Raw genomic sequence first — 18,852 nt, forward strand, 5'->3', positions numbered from 1 at the left:
CTGTTATACATAATATATATTAGAGACAACACTGTTATACATAATATATATTAGAGACAACACTGTTAGAGACAACACTGTTATACATAATATATATCAGAGACAACACTGTTAGAGACAACACTGTTATACATAACATATATTAGAGACAACACACTGTTATACATAATATATATTAGAGACAACACTGTTAGAGACAACACTGTTATACATAACATATATTAGAGACAACACTGTTATACATAACATATATTAGAGACAACACTGTCAGAGACAACACTGTTAGAGACAACACTGTTATACATAACATATATTAGAGACAACACTGTTATACATAATATATATTAGAGACAACACTGTTATACATAATATATATTAGAGACAACACTGTTATACATAACATATATTAGAGACAACACTGTTATACATAATATATATTAGAGACAACACTGTTATACATAATATATATTAGAGACAACACTGTTAGAGACAACACTGTTATACATAACATATATTAGAGACAACACACTGTTAGAGACAACACTGTTATACAAAACATATATTAGAGACAACACACTGTTAGAGACAACACTGTTATCCATAATATATATTAGAGACAACACTGTTATACATAACATATATTAGAGACAACACTGTTAGAGACAACACTGTTATACATAATATATATTAGAGACAACACTGTTATACATAACATATATTAGAGACAACACTGTTAGAGACAACACTGTTATACATAATATATATTAGAGACAACACTGTTAGAGACAACACTGTTATACATAATATATATTAGAGACAACACACTGTTATACATAATATATATTAGAGACAACACTGTTAGAGACAACACTGTTATACATAATATATATTAGAGACAACACTGTTAGAGACAACACTGTTATACATAACATATATTAGAGACAACACTGTTAGAGACAACACTGTTATACATAACATATATTAGAGACAACACTGTTAGAGACAACACTGTTAGAGACAACACTGTTATACATAACATATATTAGAGACAACACTGTTATACATAATATATATTAGAGACAACACACTGTTATACATAATATATATTAGAGACAACACTGTTAGAGACAACACTGTTATACATTATATATATTAGAGACAACACTGTTAGAGACAACACTGTTATACATAATATATATTAGAGACAACACTGTTATACATAATATATGTTAGAGACAACACTGTTATACATAATATATATTAGAGACAACACTGTTAGAGACAACACACTGTTATACATAACATATATTAGAGACAACACTGTTATACATAATATATATTAGAGACAACACTGTTAGAGACAACACTGTTATACATAATATATATTAGAGACAACACTGTTATACATAATATATATTAGAGACAACACTGTTAGAGACAACACTGTTAGAGACAACACTGTTATACATAACATATATTAGAGACAACACTGTTATACATAATATATATTAGAGACAACACTGTTATACATAATATATATTAGAGACAACACTGTTATACATAATATATATTAGAGACAACACTGTTAGAGACAACACTGTTATACATAACATATATTAGAGACAACACTGTTATACATAATATATATTAGAGACAACACTGTTAGAGACAACACTGTTATACATAATATATATTAGAGACAACACTGTTATACATAACATATATTAGAGACAACACTGTCAGAGACAACACTGTTATACATAATATATATTAGAGACAACACTGTTATACATAACATATATTAGAGACAACACTGTCAGAGACAACACTGTTATACATAATATATATTAGAGACAACACTGTTAGAGACAACACTGTTAGAGACAACACTGTTATACATAACATATATTAGAGACAACACTGTTATACATAATATATATTAGAGACAACACACTGTTATACATAATATATATTAGAGACAACACTGTTAGAGACAACACTGTTAGAGACAACACTGTTATACATAACATATATTAGAGACAACACTGTTATACATAATATATATTAGAGACAACACTGTTATACATAATATATATTAGAGACAACACTGTTAGAGACAACACTGTTATACATAACATATATTAGAGACAACACTGTTATACATAACATATATTAGAGACAACACTGTCAGAGACAACACTGTTATACATAACATATATTAGAGACAACACTGTTAGAGACAACACTGTTATACATAATATATATTAGAGACAACACTGTTATACATAACATATATTAGAGACAACACTGTTATACATAATATATATTAGAGACAACACTGTTAGAGACAACACTGTTATACATAATATATATTAGAGACAACACTGTTATACATAATATATATTAGAGACAACACTGTTAGAGACAACACTGTTAGAGACAACACACTGTTAGAGACAACACTGTTAGAGACAACACTGTTATAAATAATATATATTAGAGACAACACTGTTAGAGACAACACTGTTATACATAATATATATTAGAGACAACACTGTTATACATAATATATATTAGAGACAACACACTGTTATACATAATATATATTAGAGACAACACTGTCAGAGACAACACTGTTATACATAACATATATTAGAGACAACACTGTTATACATTACATATATTAGAGACAACACTGTCAGAGACAACACTGTTATACATAACATATATTAGAGACAACACTGTTAGAGACAACACTGTTATACATAATATATATTAGAGACAACACTGTTATACATTACATATATTAGAGACAACACTGTCAGAGACAACACTGTTATACATAACATATATTAGAGACAACACTGTTAGAGACAACACTGTTATACATAATATATATTAGAGACAACACTGTTATACATAATATATATTAGAGACAACACTGTTAGAGACAACACTGTTATACATAATATATATTAGAGACAACACTGTTAGAGACAACACTGTTAGAGACAACACACTGTTATACATAATATATATTAGAGACAACACTGTTATACATAATATATATTAGAGACAACACTGTTAGAGACAACACTGTTAGAGACAACACTGTTAGAGACAACACACTGTTATACATAACATATATTAGAGACAACACTGTTAGAGACAACACTGTTATACATAATATATATTAGAGACAACACTGTTATACATAACATATATTAGAGACAACACTGTTATACATTACATATATTAGAGACAACACTGTCAGAGACAACACTGTTATACATAACATATATTAGAGACAACACTGTTATACATTACATATATTAGAGACAACACTGTCAGAGACAACACTGTTATACATAACATATATTAGAGACAACACTGTTATACATAATATATATTAGAGACAACACTGTTATACATAACATATATTAGAGACAACACTGTTATACATAATATATATTAGAGACAACACTGTTAGAGACAACACTGTTATACATAATATATATTAGAGACAACACTGTTATAAGTTGAGAAGTATTTTATCGGGTGCCGTTTGGAATGAATGACCACCAGGAGAGAGAGGAGTTGAGAGTTTAGACCTCAAGTAGTGCACTATGAAGTGCACTATGAAGGGAACAGGGTTCTATAGGACCCTGGTCTAAAGTAGTGCACTATGTAGGGAACAGGGTTCTATAAGACCCTGGTCTAAAGTAGTGCACTATGAATAGGGAATAGGGTTCTATAGGACCCTGGTCTAAAGTAGTGCACTATGTAGGGAACAGGGTTCTATAAGACCCTGGTCTAAAGTAGTGCACTATGAATAGGGAATAGGGTTCTATAGGACCCTGGTCTAAAGTAGGGCACTATGTAGGGAACAGGGTTCTATAGGACCCTGGTCTAAAGTAGGGCACTATGAAGGGAACAGGGTTCTATAGGACCCTGGTCTAAAGTAGTGCACTATGTAGGGAATAGGGTGCCGTTTGGAATGAATGACCACCAGGAGAGAGAGGAGTTGACAGAGTTTAGACCTCAAGTCCATTCAATCTGATGAGACATGCAGACTGACTCAGACTGATTTCATGGCTGGTTTCGGAACCAATCAGAGCCTCCCATTTTTTCCCGTCTTGACAAAGGCTTCTTGTATCAACTATTAAAGGGAAATTGCATAATTTGATTCCACAACTCTTATGGTAGTGCTGCCCAATGACATACCACAGATAATAAAATCTAACCTTTTCTAAACAAAGGAATAATGATCCAGCATGTGGGGTTGTACTTTCTTCTCCGTCCTCTGGAATTATTATCTTCACGTTGACAAAACATCATCTTCCCGCAATAACTTCAAATGAAGACTGGAGGTCAGCCTGATGAGCCAAACTACTCAGTAATCTCCTCCATGAAGACTGGGGATCAGCCTGATGAACCAAACTACTCAGTAATCTCCTCCATGAAGACTGGGGGTCAGCCTGATGAACCAAACTACTCAGTAATCTCCTCCATGAAGACTGGAGGTCAACCTGATGAGCCAAACTACTCAGTAATCTCCTCCATGAAGACTGGGGATCAGCCTGATGAACCATGAAGACTGGAGGTCAGCCTGATGAGCCAAACTACTCAGTAATCTCCTCCATGAAGACTGGGGATCAGCCTGATGAACCAAACTACTCAGTAATCTCCTCCATGAAGACTGGAGGTCAACCTGATGAACCATGAAGACTGGGGGTCAGCCTGATGAACCAAACTGCTCAGTAATCTCCATGAAGACTGGTGGTCAGCCTGATGAACCAAACTGCTCAGTAATCTCCATGAAGACTGGTGGTCAGCCTGATGAACCAAACTACTCAGTAATCTCCTCCATGAAGACTGGAGGTCAACCTGATGAACCATGAAGACTGGGGGTCAGCCTGATGAACCAAACTGCTCAGTAATCTCCATGAAGACTGGGGGTCAGCCTGATGAGCCAAACTACTCAGTAATCTCCATGAAGACTGGAGGTCAGCCTGATGAACCATGAAGACTGGAGGTCAGCCTGATGAACCATGAAGACTGGGGGTCAGCCTGATGAACCATGAAGACTGGGGGTCAGCCTGATGAACCAAACTACTCAGTAATCTCCTCCATGAAGACTGGAGGTCAGCCTGATGAACCAAACTACTCAGTAATCTCCTCCATGAAGACTGGGGGTCAGCCTGATGAACCAAACTACTCAGTAATCTCCTCCATGAAGACTGGGGGTCAGCCTGATGAACCAGGAAGACTGGGGGTCAGCCTGATGAACCAAACTACTCAGTAATCTCCATGGAGACTGGTGGTCAGCCTGATGAACCAAACTACTCAGTAATCTCCTCTATGAAGACTGGGGATCAGCCTGATGAACCAAACTACTCAGTAATCTCCTCCATGAAGACTGGGGATCAGCCTGATGAACCAAACTACTCAGTAATCTCCTCCATGAAGACTGGGGGTCAGCCTGATGAACCAAACTACTCAGTAATCTCCTCCATGAAGACTGGGGGTCAGCCTGATGAACCAAACTGCTCAGTAATCTCCATGAAGACTGGTGGTCAGCCTGATGAACCAAACTACTCAGTAATCTCCTCCATGAAGACTGGAGGTCAACCTGATGAACCATGAAGACTGGGGGTCAGCCTGATGAACCAAACTGCTCAGTAATCTCCATGAAGACTGGGGGTCAGCCTGATGAGCCAAACTACTCAGTAATCTCCATGAAGACTGGAGGTCAGCCTGATGAACCATGAAGACTGGAGGTCAGCCTGATGAACCATGAAGACTGGGGGTCAGCCTGATGAACCATGAAGACTGGGGGTCAGCCTGATGAACCAAACTACTCAGTAATCTCCTCCATGAAGACTGGAGGTCAGCCTGATGAACCAAACTACTCAGTAATCTCCTCCATGAAGACTGGGGGTCAGCCTGATGAACCAAACTACTCAGTAATCTCCTCCATGAAGACTGGGGGTCAGCCTGATGAACCAGGAAGACTGGGGGTCAGCCTGATGAACCAAACTACTCAGTAATCTCCATGGAGACTGGAGGTCAGCCTGATGAACCAAACTACTCAGTAATCTCCATGGAGACTGGTGGTCAGCCTGATGAACCAAACTACTCAGTAATCTCCTCTATGAAGACTGGGGATCAGCCTGATGAACCAAACTACTCAGTAATCTCCTCCATGAAGACTGGGGATCAGCCTGATGAACCAAACTACTCAGTAATCTCCTCCATGAAGACTGGAGGTCAACCTGATGAACCATGAAGACTGGGGGTCAGCCTGATGAACCAAACTACTCGGTAATCTCCTCCATGAAGACTGGGGTCAGCCTGATGAACCAAACTACTCAGTAATCTCCTCCATGAAGACTGGGGTCAGCCTGATGAACCATGAAGACTGGGGGTCAGCCTGATGAACCAAACTACTCAGTAATCTCCTCCATGAAGACTGGGGGTCTGCCTGATGAACCAAACTACTCAGTAATCTCCATGAAGACTGGGGATCAGCCTGATGAACCAAACTACTCAGTAATCTCCTCCATGAAGACTGGAGGTCAACCTGATGAACCATGAAGACTGGGGGTCAGCCTGATGAACCAAACTACTCAGTAATCTCCTCCATGAAGACTGGGGGTCAGCCTGATGAACCAAACTACTCAGTAATCTCCTCCATGAAGACTGGGGGTCAGCCTGATGAACCAAACTACTCAGTAATCTCCTCCATGAAGACTGGGGGTCAGCCTGATGAACCATGAAGACTGGGGGTCAGCCTGATGAACCAAACTACTCAGTAATCTCCATGGAGACTGGAGGTCAGCCTGATGAACCAAACTACTCAGTAATCTCCTCCATGAAGACTGGGGGTCTGCCTGATGAACCAAACTACTCAGTAATCTCCTCCATGAAGACTGGAGGTCAGCCTGATGAACCAAACTACTCAGTAATCTCCTCCATGAAGACTGGGGGTCAGCCTGATGAACCAGGAAGACTGGGGGTCAGCCTGATGAACCAAACTACTCAGTAATCTCCATGGAGACTGGAGGTCAGCCTGATGAACCAAACTACTCAGTAATCTCCATGGAGACTGGTGGTCAGCCTGATGAACCAAACTACTCAGTAATCTCCTCTATGAAGACTGGGGATCAGCCTGATGAACCAAACTACTCAGTAATCTCCTCCATGAAGACTGGGGATCAGCCTGATGAACCAAACTACTCAGTAATCTCCTCCATGAAGACTGGAGGTCAACCTGATGAACCATGAAGACTGGGGGTCAGCCTGATGAACCAAACTACTCAGTAATCTCCTCCATGAAGACTGGGGGTCAGCCTGATGAACCAAACTACTCAGTAATCTCCTCCATGAAGACTGGGGGTCAGCCTGATGAACCAAACTACTCAGTAATCTCCTCCATGAAGACTGGGGGTCAGCCTGATGAACCATGAAGACTGGGGGTCAGCCTGATGAACCAAACTACTCAGTAATCTCCTCCATGAAGACTGGGGGTCTGCCTGATGAACCAAACTACTCAGTAATCTCCATGAAGACTGGGGATCAGCCTGATGAACCAAACTACTCAGTAATCTCCTCCATGAAGACTGGAGGTCAACCTGATGAACCATGAAGACTGGGGGTCAGCCTGATGAACCAAACTACTCAGTAATCTCCTCCATGAAGACTGGGGGTCAGCCTGATGAACCAAACTACTCAGTAATCTCCTCCATGAAGACTGGGGGTCAGCCTGATGAACCAAACTACTCAGTAATCTCCTCCATGAAGACTGGGGGTCAGCCTGATGAACCATGAAGACTGGGGGTCAGCCTGATGAACCAAACTACTCAGTAATCTCCATGGAGACTGGAGGTCAGCCTGATGAACCAAACTACTCAGTAATCTCCTCCATGAAGACTGGGGTCTGCCTGATGAACCAAACTACTCAGTAATCTCCTCCATGAAGACTGGAGGTCAGCCTGATGAACCAAACTACTCAGTAATCTCCTCCATGAAGACTGGGGGTCAGCCTGATGAACCAGGAAGACTGGGGGTCAGCCTGATGAACCAAACTACTCAGTAATCTCCATGGAGACTGGAGGTCAGCCTGATGAACCAAACTACTCAGTAATCTCCATGGAGACTGGTGGTCAGCCTGATGAACCAAACTACTCAGTAATCTCCTCTATGAAGACTGGGGATCAGCCTGATGAACCAAACTACTCAGTAATCTCCTCCATGAAGACTGGGGATCAGCCTGGTGAACCAAACTACTCAGTAATCTCCTCCATGAAGACTGGAGGTCAACCTGATGAACCATGAAGACTGGGGGTCAGCCTGATGAACCAAACTACTCGGTAATCTCCTCCATGAAGACTGGGGGTCAGCCTGATGAACCAAACTACTCAGTAATCTCCTCCATGAAGACTGGGGGTCAGCCTGATGAACCAAACTACTCAGTAATCTCCTCCATGAAGACTGGGGGTCAGCCTGATGAACCATGAAGACTGGGGGTCAGCCTGATGAACCAAACTACTCAGTAATCTCCTCCATGAAGACTGGGGGTCTGCCTGATGAACCAAACTACTCAGTAATCTCCATGAAGACTGGGGATCAGCCTGATGAACCAAACTACTCAGTAATCTCCTCCATGAAGACTGGAGGTCAACCTGATGAACCATGAAGACTGGGGGTCAGCCTGATGAACCAAACTACTCAGTAATCTCCTCCATGAAGACTGGGGGTCAGCCTGATGAACCAAACTACTCAGTAATCTCCTCCATGAAGACTGGGGGTCAGCCTGATGAACCAAACTACTCAGTAATCTCCTCCATGAAGACTGGGGGTCAGCCTGATGAACCATGAAGACTGGGGGTCAGCCTGATGAACCAAACTACTCAGTAATCTCCATGGAGACTGGAGGTCAGCCTGATGAACCAAACTACTCAGTAATCTCCTCCATGAAGACTGGGGGTCTGCCTGATGAACCAAACTACTCAGTAATCTCCTCCATGAAGACTGGAGGTCAGCCTGATGAACCAAACTACTCAGTAATCTCCTCCATGAAGACTGGGGATCAGCCTGATGAACCAAACTACTCAGTAATCTCCATGGAGACTGGTGGTCAGCCTGATGAACCAAACTACTCAGTAATCTCCTCTATGAAGACTGGGGATCAGCCTGATGAACCAAACTACTCAGTAATCTCCTCCATGAAGACTGGAGGTCAACCTGATGAACCATGAAGACTGGGGGTCAGCCTGATGAACCAAACTACTCAGTAATCTCCTCCATGAAGACTGGGGGTCAGCCTGATGAACCAAACTACTCAGTAATCTCCTCCATGAAGACTGGAGGTCAGCCTGATGAACCATGAAGACTGGAGGTCAGCCTGATGAACCATGAAGACTGGGGTCAGCCTGATGAACCATGAAGACTGGGGGTCAGCCTGATGAACCAAACTACTCAGTAATCTCCTCTATGAAGACTGGAGGTCAGCCTGATGAACCAAACTACTCAGTAATCTCCTCCATGAAGACTGGAGGTCAGCCTGATGAACCATGAAGACTGGAGGTCAGCCTGATGAACCAAACTACTCAGTAATCTCCTCTATGTAGCCTGGAGGTCAGCCTGATGAACCATGAAGACTGGGGGTCAGCCTGATGAACCAAACTACTCAGTAATCTCCTCCATGAAGACTGGGGGTCAGCCTGATGAACCAAACTACTCAGTAATCTCCTCCATGAAGACTGGGGGTCAGCCTGATGAACCAAACTACTCAGTAATCTCCTCCATGAAGACTGGAGGTCAGCCTGATGAACCATACTACTCAGTAATCTCCTCCATGAAGACTGGGGGTCAGCCTGATGAACCAAACTACTCAGTAATCTCCTCCATGAAGACTGGAGGTCAGCCTGATGAACCAAACTACTCAGTAATCTCCTCCATGAAGACTGGGGGTCAGCCAGAACAGGTGCTGCTCTGTGTGTGAACAGCACTTCCCCAGAACAGGTGCTGCTCTGTGTGTGAACAGCACTTCCCCAGAACAGGCGCTGCTCTGTGTGTGTACAGCATTTCCCCAGAACAGGTGCTGCTCTTTGTGTGAACAGCACTTCCCCAGAATAGGTGCTGCTCTGTGTGTGAACAGCACTTCCCCAGAACAGGTGCTGCTCTGTGTGTGAACAGCACTTCTCCAGAACAGGTGCTGCTCTGTGTGTGAACAGCACTTCTCCAGAACAGGTGCTGCTCTGTTTGTGAACAGCACTTCCCCAGAACAGGTGCTCCTCTGTGTGTGAACAGCACTTCCCCAGAACAGGTGCTGCTCTGTGTGTGAACAGCACTTCCCCAGAACAGGCGCTGCTCTGTGTGTGAACAGCACTTCCCCAGAACAGGCGCTGCTCTGTGTGTGAACAGCACTTCCCCAGAACAGGCGCTGCTCTGTGTGTGAACAGCACTTCCCCAGAACAGGCGCTGCTCTGTGTGTGAACAGCACTTCCCAGAACAGGCGCTGCTCTGTGTGAACAGCACTTCCCCAGAACAGGCGCTGCTCTGTGTGTGAACAGCACTTCCCAGAACAGGTGCTGCTCAGTGTGTGAACAGCACTTCCCCAGAACAGGCGCTGCTCTGTGTGTGAACAGCACTTCCCCAGAACAGGCGCTGCTCTGTGTGTGAACAGCACTTCCCCAGAACAGGTGCTGCTCTGTGTGTGAACAGCACTTCCCCAGAACAGGCGCTGCTGAGTGTGTGAACAGCACTTCCCCAGAACAGGTGCTGCTCTGTGTGTGAACAGCACTTCCCCAGAACAGGTGCTCCTCTGTGTGTTAACAGCACTTCCCCAGAACAGGTGCTGCTCTGTGTGTGAACAGCACTTCCCCAGAACAGGTGCTCCTCTGTGTGTTAACAGCACTTCCCCAGAACAGGTGCTGCTCTGTGTGTGAACAGCACTTCTCCAGAACAGGTGCTGCTCTGTGTGTGAACAGCACTTCCCCAGAACAGGTGCTGCTCTGTGTGTGAACAGCACTTCCCCAGAACAGGTGCTGCTCTGTGTGTGAACAGCACTTCTCCAGAACAGGTGCTGCTCTGTGTGTGAACAGCACTTCCCCAGAACAGGTGCTGCTCTGTGTGTGAACAGCACTTCCCCAGAACAGGGGCTGCTCTGTGTGTGAACAGCACTTCCCCAGAACAGGTGCTCCTCTGTGTGTGAACAGCACTTCCCCAGAACAGGTGCTCCTCTGTGTGTGAACAGCACTTCCCCAGAACAGGTGCTCCTCTGTGTGTGAACAGCACTTCCCCAGAACAGGTGCTCCTCTGTGTGTGACTATTATCATGATCACCAACCAGGAGGAAATAGATGAACATGTTTCTGTCTGTCTCTGAGCAGTGATAAATACTGATTATTTTTCCCTGACTGACTGGCTGATAGGCTGACTGACTGGCTAACTAACTGAACGGCTGGCTGGCTGATTAACTGACTAACTGACTAACTGACTGACTGACTGACTGACTGGTTGACTGACTTACTGGCTGGCTGATAGGCTGACTGACTGGCTAACTAACTGAATGGCTGGCTGCCTGACTAACTGACTGACTGGCTGGCTGACTGGCTGACTTACTGGCTGGCTGACTGACTGGTTGACTGGCTGGCTGACTGACTGGCTGACTGGTTGACTGGCTAACATCACCTGATAGAACATCACCTGGTAGAACATCTCCTGGTAGAACATCTCCTGGTAGAACATCACCTGGTAGAACATCACCTGGTAGAACATCTCCTGGTAGAACATCACCTGATAGAACATCACCTGGTAGAACATCTCCTGGTAGAACATCTCCTGGTAGAACATCTCCTGGTAGAACATCTCCTGGTAGAACATCTCCTGGTAGAAAATCTCCTGGTAGAAAATCTCCTGGTAGAACATCACCTGATAGAACATCTCCTGGTAGAACATCACCTGGTAGAACATCTCCTGGTAGAACAGATATTGTGGTTAATTTGGGATCTGGGTGCCATGATGGTGATTGAGCAGAAGGATCTGTGTAAATCAGCAGAGTGAGATGTATCAACGTTGAACCATCTGGCTCTCGTTATATCGCAACAGTTTATATCACAACGGTTTATATCACGACGGTTTATATCACAACGGTTTATATCACAACAGTTTATATCACAACGGAACGGTTTATATCACAACGGTTTATATCACAACGGAACGGTTTATATCACAACGGATTATATCACAACGGTTTATATCACAACGGAACGGATTATATCACAACGGATTATATCACAACGGTTTATATCACAACGGTTTATATCACAACGGTTTATATCACAACGGATTATATCACAACGGTTTATATCACAACGGTTTAGGTCTCAACGGTTTATATCGCAACGGTTTATATCACAACGGTTTATATCACAACACTCAGTTTATATCACAACGGATTATATCACAACGGATTATATCACAACGGAACGGTTTATATCACAACGGATTATATCACAACGGTTTATATCACAACGGTTTATATCACAACGGTTTATATCACAACACTCAGTTTATATCACAACGGATTATATCACAACGGTTTATATCACAACGGATTATATCACAACGGTTTATATCACAACGGTTTATATCACAACGGATTATATCACAACGGTTTATATGACAACGGTTTATGTCACAACACTCAGTTTATATCACAACGGTTTATATCACAACGGATTATATCACAACGGATTATATCACAACGGTTTATATCACAACGGATTATATCACAACGGTTTATATCACAACGGTTTATATCACAACGGTTTATATCACAACGGATTATATCACAACGGATTATATCACAACGGTTTATATCACAACGGATTATATCACAACGGTTTATATCACAACGGTTTATATCACAACGGTTTATATCACAACGGTTTATATCACAACACTCAGTTTATATCACAACGGATTATATCACAACGGTTTATATCACAACACTCAGTTTATATCACAACGGTTTATATCACAACGGTTTATATCACAACACTCAGTTTAGGTCACAACGGATTATATCACAACGGTTTATATCACAACGGTTTATATCACAACGGATTATATCACAACGGATTATATCACAACGGATTATATCACAACGGATTATATCACAACGGATTATATCACAACGGATTATATCACAACGGTTTATATCACAACGGATTATATCACAACGGTTTATATCACAACGGTTTATATCACAACGGTTTATATCACAACGGTTTATATCACAACGGATTATATCACAACGGTTTATGTCACAACACTCAGTTTATATCACAACGGTTTATATCACAACGGTTTATATCACAACGGATTATATCACAACGGTTTATGTCACAACACTCAGTTTATATCACAACGGTTTATATCACAACGGATTATATCACAACGGTTTATGTCACAACACTCAGTTTATATCACAACGGTTTATATCACAACGGATTATATCACAACGGATTATATCACAACGGTTTATGTCACAACACTCAGTTTATATCACAACGGATTATATCACAACGGTTTATATCACAACGGTTTATATCACAACGGTTTATATCACAACACTCAGTTTATATCACAACGGATTATATCACAACGGTTTATATCACAACGGTTTATATCACAACGGATTATATCACAACGGATTATATCACAACGGATTATATCACAACGGTTTATATCACAACGGATTATATCACAACGGTTTATATCACAACGGTTTATATCACAACGGTTTATATCACAACGGTTTATATCACAACGGTTTATATCACAACGGATTATATCACAACGGTTTATGTCACAACACTCAGTTTATATCACAACGGTTTATATCACAACGGATTATATCACAACGGTTTATATCACAACGGTTTATGTCACAACACTCAGTTTATATCACAACGGATTATATCACAACGGATTATATCACAACGGATTATATCACAACGGTTTATGTCACAACACTCAGTTTATATCACAACGGATTATATCACAACGGATTATATCACAACGGTTTATATCACAACGGTTTATATCACAACACTCAGTTTATATCACAACGGATTATATCACAACGGTTTATATCACAACGGTTTATATCACAACACTCAGTTTATATCACAACGGATTATATCACAACGGTTTATATCACAACGGTTTATATCACAACGGTTTATATCACAACGGTTTATATCACAACGGTTTATATCACAACGGTTTATATCACAACGGATTATATCACAACGGTTTATGTCACAACGGTTTATGTCACAACACTCAGTTTATATCACAACGGTTTATATCACAACGGATTATATCACAACGGTTTATATCACAACGGTTTATGTCACAACACTCAGTTTATATCACAACGGATTATATCACAACGGTTTATATCACAACGGTTTATATCACAACGGTTTATATCACAACGGATTATATCACAACGGTTTATATCACAACGGATTATATCACAACGGTTTATATCACAACGGATTATATCACAACACTCAGTTTATATCACAACGGTTTATATCACAACGGTTTATATCACAACACTCAGTTTATATCACAACGGTTTATATCACAACGGTTTATATCACAACACTCAGTTTATATCACAACGGTTTATATCACAACGGTTTATATCACAACGGTTTATATCACAACGGATTATATCACAAGACTCAGTTTATATCACAATGGATTATATCACAACGGTTTATATCACAACGGTTTATATCACAACAGTTTATATCACAACGGTTTATATCACAACGGTTTATATCACAACGGATTATATCACAACGGTTTATATCACAACGGTTTATATCACAACGGTTTATATCACAACGGATTATATCACAACACTCAGTTTATATCACAACGGTTTATATCACAACGGAACGGTTTATATCACAACGGTTTATATCACAACGGTTTATATCACAACGGTTTATGTCACAACACTCAGTTTATATCACAACACTCAGTTTATATCACAACGGTTTATATCACAACGGATTATATCACAACGGTTTATATCACAACAGTTTATATCACAACAGTTTATATCACAACAGATTATATCACAACGGTTTATATCACAACGGTTTATATCACAACACTCAGTTTATGTGAACCATCCTGGCTGAGAAGTGTCATGTTAAAACAGCAGTTTGGCTCTGTAGTAAAACCTCATATGATTCTCATATCCCACAGAACTGGACTGGAACACAGAGACACTGTATCATTATATTAGCATTGTAGTGTCTCTAAACTAGGCTCCAGCCTCTGCATTACAGCCTGAGTGGAACAGCCTGAATGCCGTCCAGCAGTATGGAGGGATGAACTCATTAAAACACTGTCTGTATTGTGGGTCAGGTTAATCAAAGCATTGGGTGACTGAAGAGCAGTATAGAAAACAGTGAAGCTGGTTCAGAACCCCAGTGTCTGTGTCAGCTGAGATTGCACCAATCAGATGTTAAAAACATTTCCTACCTTAATGTGGCAGCCTAGTCAAGCTGACCGGTTCTGCTCACACTTCCTCTGCTGTCACTTCCTGCTACTGCTAGTATGTTTTTTCTTGCTCCCCGCCTCCAGCTGTTGGACCTCTCTCTCTGTTAAAGAACATGTCTCTCCTCTGTCCCTCTAGGTGATGACGGGGACCAGAAGCGTGTGTCGGTGCTGTCTTACCCCCAGTATTGTCGCTACCGTTCCCTATTGGCCCGGCTGAAAGAAAGACCCGCCTCCCTCCTCACCTCACAGGTGGTTCTGGCCCTGGGGGGCGTGACCTCACTCACAGACCACACCCACATCCTGTACTGCAGGGACACCTTTGAACACCCCACCCTCATCGACAACGACAATGTCTGTGATGAGTTCGGTGAGTGCCTGAAATATTACTACTGTACTGAAATACCCCTGTTCTGAAATACCCCTGTTCTGAAATACCCCTGTACTGAACCCTGTTGCACTGATATGCTCTGTCCTGTCGAGTGGTGACACTGTTCTCCACACTGACCCTGCTTGTCACTTCCTGCTTTGAGTAGGCAAATCACCAATGTTAACATGGGCTGATGTTTCCATGGCACTGAGCCCAATGCCACTGTATGTTACGGATGGTCCACATGATGGGGATGATAGTACACTAAATAGGGAATAGGGTGCCATTTGGGACGCAACTCCCCTTAAGGGCTGATTAGCACAGCCTGCCTGGTCTCCTTCAGGTCCTCCTGCCTCAACATTCTATAATTCCTTGAGGGCTGATAAACACAGCCTGCCTGCTCTCCTTCAGGTCCTCCTGCCTCCACATTCTATAATGACATCACACAGCTAATGACCTTTAACCTCCAGAACTAAAAAATTCAAACTGCCGTCAGCATAGTTACCAGGAGACTAACGGTTTAACCAGGAGACTAAAGGTTTAACCAGGAGACTAAAGGTTTAACCAGAAGACTAAAGGGTTAACCAGGAGACTAACGGTTTAACCAGGAGACTAAAGGTTTAACCAGAAGACTAAAGGGTTAACCATGAGACTAAAGGGTTAACCAGGAGACTAACGGTTTAACCAGGAGACTAAAGGGTTAACCAGGAGACTAACGGTTTAACCAGGAGACTAACAGTTTAACCAGGAGACTAAAGGGTTAACCAGGAGACTAAAGGTTTAATCAGAACATCCTCTGGTTAGGTACAGGAGACTAACAGTTTAACCAGGAGACTAATGGGTTAACCAGAACATCCTCTGGTTAGGTACAGGAGACTAACGGTTTAACCAGAACATCCTCTGGTTAGGTACAGGAGACTAACAGTTTAACCAGGAGACTAAAGGTTTAACCAGAACATCCTCTGGTTAGGTACAGGAGACTAAAGGTTTAACCAGAACATCCTCTGGTTAGGTACAGGAGACTAACAGTTTAACCAGGACATCCTCTGGTTAGGTACAGGAGACTAACAGTTTAACCAGGACATCCTCTGGTTAGGTACAGGAGACTAACGGTTGAATGCTACTGCAGCAGCTGCTGCTGCCTATAGCTGGTCCTCAGACTGGGATCCCAATCAGACAAGATGAATAAGAAACAACTGTACAGCACACACAATGGAAATGGATGTCAGAGTGTGTACATGAAGACAGGAACATTTCTGGACCGGGTCCATATTCTGTTTGGAACATCTTCAGTAGGACTTTGTTGTCATGATAAAGGGAGATGTCAGCAGGGCTTGACAGGCATCTGCATGTTAACTGTCCCGATTGTCCCGATGGACTCCCTCCTGAGGGGTTTAACTTCATAGTCCGCCCCACCCCGTATGCGGGTTCGTGACTACAGCCTCAAGCTCATTACCATAACGCAACGTTAGCGATTTCTAAAAATCGCAAATGAAATGAAATAAATATGCCTGCTCTCAAGCTTATCCTTTTCTTAACAACACTGTCATCTCAGATTTTCAAAATATGCTTTTGAACCAGAGAAAATCAATCATTTGTGTAAGAGTGTTGATAGCTAGCTTAGCATTTAGCGTTAGCATTTAGCACGCAACATATTCACAAAAACCAGCAAAGGAATCAAATAAAATAATTTACCTTTGAAGAACTTCAGATGTTTCAATGAGGAGACTCAGTTACATAGCAGATGTCCAGTTTTTCCTGAAAGATTCTTTGTGTAGGACAAATCGCTCCGTTTTGTTACTATGCATTTGGCTACCGAAATTAACCGAAAATTCAGTCACCTACACGTCGAACTTTTTTCCAAATTAACTCCATAATATCGACTGAAACATGGCAAACGTTGTTTGAATCAATCCTCAAGGTGTTTTGTCATATATCTCTTCATTGAAATGTCGTTCGTGGAAGCATGCTTTCTTCTCAGAATCGCATGGAAAAATACCAGTAGCTGAGTTTTGCGCACCAATTTCCACGCAGGACACCGTGCGGACACTTGGCAATTGTAGTCTCTTATGGTCAATCTTCCAATGATATGCCTGCAAATACGTCACAATGCTGCAGACACCTTGGGGAAACGACAGAAAGTGCAGGCTCATTCCTGGCGCATTCACAGCCATATAAGGAGATCATGGAAAACGTAGCTTCGGAAATCCTGTTCATTTCCTGGTTGCTGAAACATCTTGGTTTTGCCTGAAGGTTTTGTTCTAGGGCACTCATAGTGAAAATCTTTGCAGTTCTGGAAACGTCAGAGTGTTTTCTTTCCAAAGCTATCAATTCCATGCATAGTCGAGCATCTTTTCGTGACAAAATATTGCGCTTAAAACGGGCACGTCTTTTTATCCAAAAATGAAATACTGCCCCTAGAGTCTTAAGAGGTTTTAAACAGTGTTTGGCTAGGGGGAACAACTGTGTAAGGACTGATCTCAGCAGCGTGAAGTCATTGTTCATGTTACAGAACTTCACCACACGCTGGGGTTCCAAAGAACACATTTCATTCTGGAACACATCAGAGACACCCTGAGGGAATCTCCTTTATCTTCAGAATGATGGTTAGTTGGCGGGAAATCTGCTGCATTTAGAGTAGCCATTTACTATCAGCTACAGTAACAGTTGTGTTTCCTAAATGGTATCTCATTCCCTATTTAGTGCCCTCTCCCATGGGCCCTGGTCAACAGTAGTGCCCTCTCCCATGGGCCCTGGTCAACAGTAGCCAACTACCCTATGGGCCCTGGTCAACAGTAGCCAACTATCCTATGGGCCCTGGTCAACAGTAGTGCACTAGCCCATGGGCCCTGGTCAACAGTAGCCAACTATCCTATGGGCCCTGGT

At 41.9% G+C, this 18,852-nt stretch overlaps 1 protein-coding gene across 1 annotated transcript in view; it reads left to right on the forward strand.

Annotated features, from left to right (window-relative positions):
- The window catches only part of LOC135573598 (AT-rich interactive domain-containing protein 5B-like), a 168,158-nt gene that overhangs the window by 80,111 nt on the left and 69,195 nt on the right, over positions 1-18,852 (forward strand). Inside the window, 1 exon segment of the mRNA XM_065022861.1 lies at positions 15,736-15,966. Coding sequence (XP_064878933.1) covers positions 15,736-15,966 — 231 coding nt within the window.

The sequence above is a fragment of the Oncorhynchus nerka genome, linkage group LG10 (assembly GCF_034236695.1).
Source record: "Oncorhynchus nerka isolate Pitt River linkage group LG10, Oner_Uvic_2.0, whole genome shotgun sequence".
In the NCBI taxonomy this organism is placed as follows: domain Eukaryota; kingdom Metazoa; phylum Chordata; class Actinopteri; order Salmoniformes; family Salmonidae; genus Oncorhynchus; species Oncorhynchus nerka.